At 41.9% G+C, this 13,593-nt stretch overlaps 1 protein-coding gene across 1 annotated transcript in view; it reads left to right on the forward strand.

Annotated features, from left to right (window-relative positions):
* Nucleotides 1-13,593, forward strand: part of LOC124622132 (carbonic anhydrase-related protein 10-like) — a 403,585-nt gene that overhangs the window by 329,502 nt on the left and 60,490 nt on the right. The window contains exon 8 of the mRNA XM_047147753.1: nt 3,793-3,947. Within this exon, the coding sequence (XP_047003709.1) occupies nt 3,793-3,947 (155 nt within the window). The remainder of the gene's footprint in view (nt 1-3,792; nt 3,948-13,593) is intronic.

The raw sequence follows: 13,593 nt of genomic DNA on the forward strand, positions 1-13,593 counted from the left end.
TTGAATTCGAAAGTAAAATTCTATGTACCGACTTGACAGAATATCCTAGGAAGTTCTGGTCTTACGTTAAATCAGTAAGTGGCTCGAAATAGCATATCCAGACACTACGGGATGATGATGGCATTGAAACAGAGGATGACACGCGTAAAGCTGAAATACTAAACACCTTTTTCCAAAGCTGTTTCACAGAGGAAGACCGCACTGCAGTTCCTTCTCTAAATCCTCGCACAAACGAAAAAATGGCTGACATCGAAATAAGTGTCCAAGGAATAGAAAAGCAACTGGAATCACTCAATAGAGGAAAGTCCACTGGACCTGACGGGATACCAATTCGATTCTACACAGAGTACGCGAAAGAACTTGCCCCCCTTCTAACAGCCGTGTACCGCAAGTCTCTAGAGGAACGGAGGGTTCCAAATGATTGGAAAAGAGCACAGATAGTCCCAGTCTTCAAGAAGGGTCGTCGAGCAGATGCGCAAAACTATAGACCTATATCTCTTACGTCGATCTCTTGTAGAATTTTAGAACATGTTTTTTGCTCGCGTATCATGTCATTTCTGGAAACCCAGAATCTACTATGTAGGAATCAACATGGATTCCGGAAACAGCGATCGTGTGAGACCCAACTCGCCTTATTTGTTCATGAGACCCAGAAAATATTAGATACAGGCTCCCAGGTAGATGCTATTTTTCTTGACTTCCGGAAGGCGTTCGATACAGTTCCGCACTGTCGCCTGATAAACAAAGTAAGAGCCTACGGAATATCAGACCAGCTGTGTGGCTGGATTGAAGAGTTTTTAGCAAACAGAACACAGCATGTTGTTATCAATGGAGAGACGTCTACAGACGTTAAAGTAACCTCTGGCGTGCCACAGGGGAGTGTTATGGGACCATTGCTTTTCACAATATATATAAATGACTTAGTAGATAGTGTCGGAAGTTCCATGCGGCTTTTCGCGGATGATGCTGTAGTATACAGAGAAGTTGCTGCATTAGAAAATTGTAGCGAAATACAGGAAGATCTGCAGCGGATAGGCACTTGGTGCAGGGAGTGGCAACTGACCCTTAACATAGACAAATGTAATGTATTGCGAATACAAAGAAAGAAGGATCCTTTATTGTATGATTGTATGATAGCGGAACAAACACTGGTAGCAGTTACTTCTGTAAAATATCTGGGAGTATGCGTACGGAACGATTTGAAGTGGAATGATCATATAAAATTAATTGTTGGTAAGGCGGGTACCAGGTTGAGATTCATTGGGAGAGTGCTTAGAAAATGTAGTCCATCAACAAAGGAGGTGGCTTACAAAACACTCGTTCGACCTATACTTGAGTATTGCTCATCAGTGTGGGATCCGTACCAGGTCGGGTTGACGGAGGAGATAGAAAAGATCCAAAGAAGAGCGGCGCGTTTCGTCACCGGGTTATTTGGTAACCGTGATAGCGTTACGGAGATGTTTAATAAACTCAAGTGGCAGACTCTGCAAGAGAGGCGCTCTGCATCGCGGTGTAGCTTGCTGTCCAGGTTTCGAGAGGGTGCGTTTCTGGATGAGGTATCGAATATATTGCTTCCCCCTACTTATACCTCCCGAGGAGATCACAAATGTAAAATTAGAGAGATTAGAGCGCGCACGGAGGCTTTCAGACAGTCGTTCTTCCCGCGAACCATACGCGACTGGAACAGGAAAGGGAGGTAATGACAGTGGCACGTAAAGTGCCCTCCGCCACACACCGTTGGGTGGCTTGCGGAGTATCAATGTAGATGTAGATGTAGATGTAGTGGGATGAATGTATTAGCAGTTATTACGATTGCTTTCGAAATAATAAAGTGTCACTTTTTTGCATGTTTCGCGTTTTACTTCACAGCCTCTTATAAATAAATAAATAAATTCCACAAAAGTTGTGAAACTTGTTTGGATACAAATAAATGGATTACTGTATTCTTGTCAAAATACTCTCTGCTTCAACCATCATTCTCTGATAGCACGGGAATACAGATTAAAAATCAAAGTAGACTCCTTTCCAATATAATTTGTTCCTGTTCCCTTTATCGCATTCCTCCCTACAACATCCATTAATAAAAATCACCAACATTGTAAGGAGTTTTAGTAGATTCTACAAATTTTTGAGTATTATCTAAGAACTGGTGCTCAGAATTCATCGAGAAGACCTTACGTGACGCACAAAAAGTTTACGTATAGCTGTTACGCTAAGTTAGGAATCGAATGCGAATTGCACAGTTCTATTTTGAATGTCTCGTGCCGCGTCTGCCACCCTCGTATCGTACGGTTCCAAAAATAGCTAACAACACTCATAAATTATTGAAAGAGAGTTTAGTAATCACAGCTTAACGAAAGTTCTCTCAGCAATAAGTGTGCGGGGTAGTAGACTCAGTTGAACAGTCAAAATTTAACTCATTCTTGCGACTTGTTTGGCGATACTGGAGAGAGATACACATTCATCTGCCTTAAGATACATTCATTTTTACGTAAAAGAATGAAGGCATGTGAACGGCAGAGTAAAATGAATATGCTCTCTAGTCGTAGAGTTCTGTTGGCACTTGGTATCGCAGTGTAAGTGCTGCACTCAAACAATGAGATTGGCCCGAGAGAGTAGCTAAATCGTGGCCAGGCGTATCAGACTAGTCAGAAAACTGAGGAAGGAGAAGAAGACTTTACAGGTTAACTAACCGTAGAAAAACTTCAGCAACGTGTGATCAAAATACTATGGCAGGAAAATCTTCCAGAAGATGCTAGCTAATGAATGTGGAAAAGTTAGGAAACAATCTTGTTAAAAATAGTATAACATAAGGTTGGACCATTCTACGAAATTTGTTTCATTACTGTTAAGAAGATGTATTAAAGGAAACAACAATCCTTATATTTTGAAGAGGACAAGTGGCAGTTGTAAGCACCCGGTCCGATTTCTACCACACTAAGCATTCACCTGCAAGAACGAGTAGTGAGACTTCCTGACGGATTAAAACTGTGTGCCGGACCGAGACTCGAACTCGGGACCTTTGCCTTTCGCGGGCAAGTGCTCTACCAACTGAGCTACCCAAGCACGACTCGCGCCCCTTGTTCTGCAAGGTTCGCGGGAGAGCTTCTGTGAAGTTTGGAAGGTAGGAGACGAGGTACTGGCGGAATTAAAGCTGTTAGGACGGGGCGTGAGTCGTGCTTGTGTAGCTCAGTTGGTAGAGCACTTGCCCACGAAAGGCAAAGGTCCCGAGTTCGAGTCTCGGTCCGGCACACAGTTTTAATCTGCCAGGAAGTTTCATATCAGCGTACATTCCGCTGTAGAGTGAAAAATTTCATTCTAAAAACAAGTAGTGTTGGAGGTTTAATTTACTCCTGTGGCAGATAACTTTCAATTGATGAGCACAATGGTAATGAGAACTGTGGTACCTATTAGACACTTAGTAGGGCATAATCATAGTGATCACGCAGCACAGTTGTATGTGTGAAATTCATGTGGATATCAAGATGCATGATATTAACAAAAAATTGTTTTACGAAAATTTACTCAGTAACGTACCCTCTTGTGTTTAACATGACAAAGGTAATACACAGCCAAGTACAAGAACATTTCTCGTGGAAATTCAGTCGGCTGAGCTCGTATGCCAAACATGTCCACAAGCCTGTGATGAACAATTTAGGAGAGCCTTCATAATAGTCAGTAACAGTTCTGTTCAGTATACAGTAACATATACTAGTATGACGCAGTGTCCCTATTTGTCCAGAAAACATTTATGTTTGCCTGTGGAAATGTGAGATTTCTCGTGTGTGCCAGGGTCAGCTACGCATATAGAGCACCTATCGCTACAGCGCCTGCTGCCGAACACGGACCACTACATGACGTACGAGGGATCGACGACGCATCCTGGCTGCTGGGAGACCACCGTCTGGATCATCGTCAACAAGCCCATCTACATCTCCAGGCAAGAGGTGCCGTGCTGTGACAGTCACATTTTAATACGTGTTGCATGTTGTTTAAGTGCTGCCTGTTTCCTTTCTGTCCTTTACTTTATTGTAGTGAAGTCTGTTTTTCGACAGCTTGTTCCACACTTTTGTCAGTAACATTTTTAGTGGTAATCTAATCGCCAAATTTCTGTACAACAGTAATTCGTCAAGTCAGTTCTACACCAATCGAATGGTAGTCTATATACATGCATGTTGTCCCTTCTGGACGTTGTTGAATACTTTGATTGTCTGGGAAACACATGATGATACCAGCAAAACAGATGCCAGTCCAGAGTAACTATCTTAACGGATTTGTTCTCCCAGTAGCTACGTTTCTGTTCAGTTTAATCACATCATCATGAGGACACACATAAAGGACATTCTGTGAGCAAAGTTCAAAAATCAACAAAATCTCTTACATCTCTTACAATCTGTGTTTGTCACTGATGGTTTCTGTACATGTCGTAAAAACGAAGAACGACTCTCGATTGCTTGATTGTGAAATTCTGAATTATAGCTTGAATGTAAATGTACTGTTCATATTTGCTTATGTGTAATCCAGATCCTGTTATCTGTAATCTTTAAATAATACTAATGATACTTTAAATATTTGCACATACACATATTCGATTCAGATACATTCTTCACTCAGCTGTCAACATAGAGCACGTTTATGATAAATATAAACAAGAAACTCTGTAACAGACAGTTACATGTATGAAGTCACAATCTGACGATGTGATGCATCTGAAAATTGAATATTCTTAGTAGGGGAGCTTGTGATAAAATGAAACATGTTTTGCTTAAAACAAAATATTGAGTTTAAAGATGTGGCATTCCATCAGAAATGACCCAGTTATCAATTTATGTGTCTGTTATAAAGGATCAAGAGCAGTGTAATGGAGGACGATACTATAAAATTTGAACAAAACTGTAAAACATGTTGCTCGTTTATCTATTTGTTAATGAGGTTAAACTATAGAGTCCGCCAGAAAAATGTATACTCTCTTTGTCAGCTCTATCGAGATATCAATATTGTCGTTCGATTTGAGTTACGAGTGTGTTGTCGTATGGTCTTTGGTTCACCAGATGTTACTTCTTTCATCTCGGCACTCAGAAAACAAGATGGCTGGAGCTCGCTGCCGGCCAGAGTGGCCGAGCGGTTAAAGGCGCTACAGTCTGGAACCGCACAACCGCTACGGTCGCCGGTTCGAATCCTGCCTCGGGCATGGATGTGTGTGATGTCCTTAGGTTAGTTAGGTTTAAGTAGTTCTAAGTTCTAGGGGACTTATGACCACAGCAGTTGAGTCCCATAGTGCTCAGAGCTATTTGAACCATTTGGAGCTCGCTTGACATTCGAGCAACGAAAATGTATTGTGAAATTGTTTTTCAAGTTTGATAATGCCGTTGGAGGTAGGAGTTTGAAACAGAACCGCCAACCCGCCTAGCAGTTAAACGATCATTGACAAGTTTGAATTGTATGGAACAATTTGTGATATTCACAAATGAAGATCAGGAAGACAGCGTACAGCTACAAGTCTTGCTTCGTCGGCTCTCGTGTTGGAAACGTTTGTTAATTCTCCACAGAAGCCTGCTACGCCATGTGCACGTGAAGTGGGGGTTAGCAGTACAAGTATACAAAGAATTTTGAAAGCTGCAAAGTGGAAAGTTTACATTACATTACTGCAAACGATTAATGATGAAGATCCTGATCTCCAAATGCGAATGGTATCAGCAAATGATAACTGATGACGAACAATTTTTGACGAAGGTAGTGGAAAGTGACGAGGCACAATATAAACTTAATAGAACCGTGAGTCGGCATAACAGTGTGTACTGGGCACAGGAAAATCCGCATGTTTATGTGGATAAAGCGGTCTATCTACCAGGTGTTCATGCGTAGAACCCTTTTTCTTAGAAGCTATTGTTTCTGGAGAAGTGTACCTGGAAATGTTACGCACACCAGTTTTGCCAGGTATATGTGCACTTTATGGAGGTGATAAAGAGGTCTTCTACCAACAGGACGGGGCACCACCACACTACCACCTAGCCGTACGATCTTTCCTGGATGACAATTTTCCAGGGTATTGTATTGGACGAAGAGGGCCCATTAAGTTCCCTCCAAGGTCGTCAGATCTAACACCTATGGACTTTTTCTTGTGGAGAACTGTGAAACATAACGTCTATCGACGTAAGCCACTCACGCTAGGGGTACTTCGCCACGTGATTACAGCGATATGTGCGGCGATCTCCACAGTTAACATCAACTGACGTAGTTGTGGCGACCGCTCGTCGTTCTGTTATGTGTATAGCTGCCAACGGTGAACATTTTGAACACTTAAAGTACCATGTGTTAAACTGAAGGCTCTACAACATGTGTGATCAATTATTAAATGTAAAATAAACACTTAAGAACTACTTTTTATTCCTTAAAGTGTGGATACATTTTTCTGGCGGACTCTGTATACATTGACCTCACATAGCAGAGAACTACAAATTAGATTGTAAAATTACGTTAAAATGTTTTATGCTCTGTAAATCACAACTACAATTCACAATTTAAAATTCTCCACGACCAACGGTCACGGTATGAGAACTTCAGTCTGAAACTTACTGCACAACACATGAGATTATTTCTAACACAAGACAAGCTGAGCCCAAGGTTCTCCATGCTCTGACGTTCCGAATGTCTCGATACAAAATAGTCTGACCATTATATGCAGGAACTTTTCTACCAACTGGTCTGAGATACTACAAGATAGTATTTTCCTTCCTTCTTCGTCACTAGAATGTTGATGTTCATTTCTTTTCCTTTTCAGAAACGTTCTTTATTTGCCAGTACGAATTCTTGTCTCTATTCTTGATTTATTTGGTGAATTGTTGATTCAAGGGTGACCATGTAGACTTTTTGCTTTCAGAGCTTCTGTACTTGTGTTGACTTTGTTTCATGTCCGTAGAACACCTTACATATTTTTAGCAGAGGTAAGTGGTCAGGGTAGCAGCCAAAAGTGATTCTCGACATATGTTTGATGCCTCCTTCTTTGCTGTTGAGACAGGAGATAGGTCTTGCGGCTTGACGTAGCCTGCAGATGTTCCCCTAGACCGAGTGATGTTGTGCAGTACTTACAAGGGAACCTCCCCATCCCACCTTCCTCAGATTTAGTTACAAGTTAGCACAGTGAATAGGCCTTGAAAAACTGAACACAGATCACGTGAGAAAACGGGAAGAAGTTGTGTGGAACTATGAAAAAAATAAGCAAAATATACAAACTGAGTAGTCCATGCGCAAGACTTGAGAAAACGGGAAGAAGTTGAGTGGAACTATGAAAAAAATAAGCAAAATATACAAACTGAGTAGTCCATGCGCAAGATATGCAAAATCGTTGATAATGTAGCTCAGGAGCGCCGTGGTCCCGTGGTTAGCATCAGCAGCTGCGGAACGAGAGGTCCTTGGTTCAAGTCTTCCCTAAAGTTTACACTTTTATTTTCAGACAATTATTTTGCGAAGCTGCACAGGTACACAGAGCAGTATTGTTTACGTGATCGTGTGTCAGTTATCAAAGTTCAGGTACTCACACATAATCAACTTCGCTCTCCAAAATTCCAGGACATGTTCAGATTTGGTTGGACATATGCAGGATTTGACGGTCTACACACGGAAAGATTTGAAAACGTTAAAAACATATGTTTTGACAGAGCACAGGGATAACTGTGCGGCCGTGAAACTGTTGCATTCATTTGTTGCAGTTTATGTGACAAACTCCCATGTTTTCATCACTTTTTTGGGAGTGATTACCACATCCACAAGAAAACCTACATCGGGCAAAGTAGAAGAATCTTTTTACCCATTCGCAAAGTGTACAAGTGACGTGGGTCGACAACATATTCCTGCCATGTGACGCACATGCCGTCACCAGTGTCGTATGGAATATATCAAACGTATTTTCCTGTGGAGGAATCGGTTGACTTATGACCTTGCGATCAAATGTTTTTGGTTCCCATTGGAGAGGCACGTCCTTTCGTCTACTAATCGCACGGTTTTGCGCTGCGGTCGCAAAACACAGACACTAAGCTTATTACAGTGAACAGAGACGTCAATGAACGAACGGACAGATCATAACTAAGCGAAAATAAAGAAAGTAAACTTTTCACTCGAGGGAAAATTTGAACCACGAATCTCTCGTTTCGCTGCTACTCACGCTAACCATTTTTTTTATGTAAATTACGGACCGAGACTCGAACTCGGGACCTTTGCCTTTCGCGGGCAAGTGCTCCGCCAACTTTTTTTTTTCAGACGCTCTGTCCATCCTTTTTTCCCCAGAAATCCAATTTTTTAACCACATTTATTTTTTTAAGTTTTATTCATTTAATTTTTTTTCTTTTTAGGATGGTCAGGGCGTGGTGGACGCCGCACTAGCAGTGGGGTCTCTTCACTGCACTGCCAGTGCGTCGAGGCCCAAACCCCTCTCACCCCTGTTTTCATGTTCCCTGTTGGGTCATAGCACAAAGTGTGCAGAAATCTTAACACAAAATTCCCATTCTCCGATGTAAGAAAGACAAAGAAACTTCTTCTCTGAGTAGAAACTGAACACTGATAAACACTTAACAATTCTTCTTGAATCACAGAAATACTTTGGCTGTCGAACACGAGTAATTCTGAACAAAATGTTTTGAAAAAAAAAACTTTTCGTGTAACATAGAATTTCCGGAAGCAAGGTAATAGTAAATAATAAAAGGAAACCAAGTGACTTTTAATTTTCTTCTGTTCGTTCTCGTTCAAGGTGTTGTAGTGGTTCCACATATTTAACCAACACCCATTCTTTCAAAAATGATTTTCAGCATGTTGCCGTAGTGCTTCTTGTGGTTGCGATACGTTCTGATTTTTGCATATTCACACTTCATATAAACGCGGAATTCTGTCTCGTTGTACCACCCAAATTTGTGGGTGACATAACTAACATATTTTCCCAGTAACCAGCTAATTGCGTTGGTTTTTAATTTCGGAAAGTATGTCATGTCTGGCCTCAGGAGGAGCGATGGCTTTATATATTCCGTAGAGGATCTGGTGAGAAAGGCGATTTGTTGCCTGATCCAATTCCAGTTATGCACATTGCCACCAGAGATGAATCTGTGGATGAGTGTATCCACCAGATTGCATTTTCCACAAAGGTGTGTCTGGTTTAAACCGATCCCATATAGTCTCTCGTTGGTGCTGATGACATTGTTAATTGTTTTGTACCATGCGGAAAAAGCGTCTGTAGACAGCCCGGCATAGTTGATGTTCCGCCATGCAGCTTTCCAGTCACAATTTGGGAAGTTCGTTTCAATTTTGTTTCTGTCTTCATTTAACTTTCTTTCAAGTATGATTTCGCGCGCTGTGATACATGTGTTGCTTCTGATTTCGTCACTAAGATAACTTGCTTCGAGGAAAAAGTTCCTCACATACTGCAGACGGGCATTAATCCTACGCACATCAATCGGTGCTTGCAGGCTATGGGGTGTCACAGCCTCAAAGAGCTCTGCGGTTATACATTGTGGAAGTTCTCTGAGTATATGGAAAGTCCGTTTGAGGACCAGAGCAGACGCTTTATTGCGAATATCCACCAAACCGATGCCCCAGTTTCTGACATCCAATATAACGGTAGTCGCACCAACCCTGAATATGTCTCCTCGCCATAAATAATTGGTAACAGTGGACATGGTCCCTTTCGCTACTAGTTTAGGGATTGAAAATACCTGCGAAGTGAAATACACTTCAGACAAAACGCAGGAGTTGATGAATCTGACTTTTTGCACCAGGTCCATAGTTCGATGGATGTTCTCCATTACAGCACCATGAACTTTCCTCCTAATTTCCATCCAGTTAAAAGCAGCCATCCTCATCGGACATGCCATTAAGGTTATTCCCTAAGTATTATGTTTGTTGTCTTGTTGTGCCCATGCCAGTCGGAGGTGATCTAAGATCCGTAGATTCAATATTTTACTTTTGTTTTCGTTTGTTGTCGCTTCCGACGCTAGACAATACTTTTGGATTTCTCTTACCAGTGTAACTGTCTCCTCCTTATTCCTTATTACAACACCCACGTCATCAGCATAAGCTCGTATGACAGTTTTCTCACCACTCAATGTTATGCCTGTTAATCTTGCGTGGACAGTGCGGAGAAAGAGCTCTAAAGATACGGAAAATAAAAACATAGATAAGGGACAGCCCGGTGGAACCCCTCGCCTTAACTGTATGGATTTAGATGTTTGGCCATTGATTGCTATTTTCGCATTTATACCTGTTGCAATATTTCTTAGCATGTTGACAATCTGAGGGTGGAAAGCCATTCATGACAGCGTCGCAAAGAGGTATCTATGACTAACGCGGTCAAAAGCTTTGTTGAAATCTATAAAGATTAAAGCACATTTTATCCTTGTCACTGAGGTAATTGCAATGACGTCTCTGTATGCAGATAGACTTTAGAATATCGTTCTGGTCGGAGAACAAGATTGATGATGACTCAATATTTTGTTGGAAAAGGCAGAGAGTCTTTTGTTGATAATACCCGAAATTATTTTGTAATCAGAATTTAGTAGCGAAAGAGGCCGAAATTTGTTGAAGTTGGTTTTGCCTTTACTCTTAGGAATCAGTACAATTTTACTTTCCTTAAACTCTGCAGGGACCGTTTCTCCGTTCAGGGCCTCATTTGCCATGGAAGTGATCTTGTCCCCAATTATAGACCAGTAGTGGGCATAAAACTCCACAGGGAAGACATCAAATCCCGGAGATTTTTTGAGAGGTGAGTTACGCACAGCCTCATGCACTTCATCTTTAGTAACAGGTGACAGGATGTCAGCGTTGTCTGTTCCCGACAATTGTGGACCTAAAATAGTGAGAAGGTCCTCGAGAGTTGCATCTTCCACTGTGGTAGAGTCATATAAGGTTTCATAGTACCTGTGGACTTCGTCCAGTATTTCTTTCTGGCATGTGAGCCTCGTACCAGTATGCGTCTGGACTTCATCAATAAAAGTTTGACGTCTGTTTTTAGCATGCCGCACCAAGTGATACAGAGAAGCTGTTTCATCTGCTACGACTGATGTGGCTTTCGATTTCATTTTTAGTCCCTCCATCTGTTGCCGTTTAATGCTTAATAACTTGGCTTTTATGTTTTTGATATCATTCAGACGAATTACGTCATCATGGGCCTGTTGATATAAGTCTCTTAAAACTTTATAATAAAACTCCATTGTATTCCTCAACTCCCTGTGAATCGCTGCACTAAACTGCATGACAACTTTCCGCAGCCTTGGTTTACCCCTCCTAGTCCACCAGTCAATGACTGTTGGGTGCTTGTCTACTGTGCGGAGGCACATAGTCGACGCTACTCTTATTTCCTGTTCCAGTTCTTCGTCAGTTAAAACAGAGATATTTAAATTCCATTGGCCTCTGAATCGACGGGTAGGCTGTACACTTAAATTAAAGCAAGTTAAAAGTGTACTGTGATCGCTAAAATACACGGGAATAGTTTCAACGTTTAAAAAAGAATTTTGCAAATTTGGTGACACGTAAATTCTATCTAGTCTGCTGCGGGAGTGGCTCGTTATATACGTGAACCCGACTGACGTCGGGTGCTGAAGTTCCCACACATCTTTAAGGTGTAGATCACTTGCTATTTTAACTGTGGCGAGTAGTTGAAATTGGGTTGTTGATCTTTCTGGTTTAAAACACAGTTAAAATCTCCACCTAGTATAAGAGAACACGGATTTTTCCTCAATAAATAAATCAGTTCACTTTGAAAAAACTTCGCGCGATCCAATTTGTGGGAATTTCCTGATGGGGCGTAAAGGTTAAGCACTGTCACATCGCAAATTCTTATGCCTATGGCTCTTCCTGATTCTAGTCGTTCGATTTCAGTAACCGGAAAGCCTTCCCTGATAAGAATGGCTGTACCGATATTGGCTTCCGTAGAAACATTAACAATTTCAAAAAAGCCTGGGATCCGAAATTCCGTTATCGCAACTTCTTGTAGCAACGCGATATCTGTCCCAGACTAGTACAAGAATTCTTTTAGTGCTGCCAGTTTCAAGGGTGACTGTATTTTATTAATGTTAATGGTAGTAATGCTATAAGCTTGCATCACAGACATACCAGAAGAAGCTATTTGGGATGAGGATCGGTATGATTATAGCAGCAACGTGCTTCTCTACAAGTCACGATCTTTACAAGCTGTGTGCCCGTTGCATGTACTAACTTCCTAGAAAAATCTTCACTGCTGTTAAACAAAGTGCTTGAGCAGAAAAGTATCCTGAAATGCTGACAATGTATTGCTATAAGTCACTGTGGCCCTTCTCTTTCTCCTCTTCAGTGTTGGCCCTGATGACTTCATATTTAATATTATTTTTCTTGATGTCTTTCTTCTCTGGTGAGGCTTTCGCTTGATGACGCGTGACAGCAAGACCCGGTTTCGGTCGCAGCCGCCGGTGGTGGCCGTCTGGCGCAACGGCGGTGGCTTGCGAGTCGTCGGCGTGGTGTCTGTTGTGTTGTCTTGCTGGCGAGGCGGTGATGCTTGTTTATTTCCTCCTTCGGTGCGGCGTTGCGCTTCGGAGTCAGCAGGTTGTTTACTTGGTACTTCCTCGTACTGTTCGCACTGTATGGGCTGTGCACTCGATGCGGTTATTGCAGCTGTGACCTCAGGCTCAGGGCCACATTTCTGTGAAAGGTCACTACCAGCTGCGTCACTATCTGTTCGTGGCGGTATAAGTCCTTGTGCGGAAGTGGGAGCCACATCGACCTGCATTTCATCTCCTTTTACCACTTCCAACAGATCTTCAGGACTGTCCTTCGGCTTCCTGGCAACGGGTGTTTCACAGGAAGAGCCCTCATCAACAGATTTTTCAGTGTCCTCTAGAGGACGCTTTTTAGTGCGAATCTCGCTGTCACGGGACGGAATTTCAGCAGTTAATGCAGGTTTTAAAGACGGAAATTCATTAACATTAAGTGCAACATTTTCAGAGGCGGTAACAGGATCCACGACAGCCGCCGGCTCTGTTGTATTACTGGCTGGCAACAAATCATCGAGTGTTAATTTCCGGCGTTGCGTAAGGTTATTTTTTAGCACAAAAACACGGCGAGGGCAGTCCTGACGGAAGTGACCAGACTCGTTACATACATGACATGTAGGGGTTTGTCCTGAGTACATAACATGCGCTTTGTACCCGTCAACAAAGATGTGGGAGGGAGTGTATGCCTTCACTTCCATCTCCACGGAGCGAATGCCGTTAAAGCACTGCAGCTTGAAATGCGAAGCCCACCTTTCGTTGACTATTTGCCTGACAACCCCATACTTTGAAAGGACATCTTTAATTTTCGAGTTGTCTACTTCTATGGGTATATTCAAAACCCTAACATTCCTAATTACAGACTGGGAATTCCGGATTTTTACAGTACTTGTAGTACCATCACGGTGTATAAATTCCGTTTCATAACCAAATTTTTCAGAAAGCGGTCTACACTCACGGAATCGTTAAACTTTACAAAAATGCAGAAGGTAAAAAAAAAGTTCATAAGTATCTAGGTAATATTCAGTTGCTTTCTATCCATTTTTTCATGCTTTAAAGTGTTTTGATCTACGTTCTTCCTGGCCATCTT

Source organism: Schistocerca americana, chromosome 7 (assembly GCF_021461395.2).
Source record: "Schistocerca americana isolate TAMUIC-IGC-003095 chromosome 7, iqSchAmer2.1, whole genome shotgun sequence".
Classification (NCBI taxonomy): domain Eukaryota; kingdom Metazoa; phylum Arthropoda; class Insecta; order Orthoptera; family Acrididae; genus Schistocerca; species Schistocerca americana.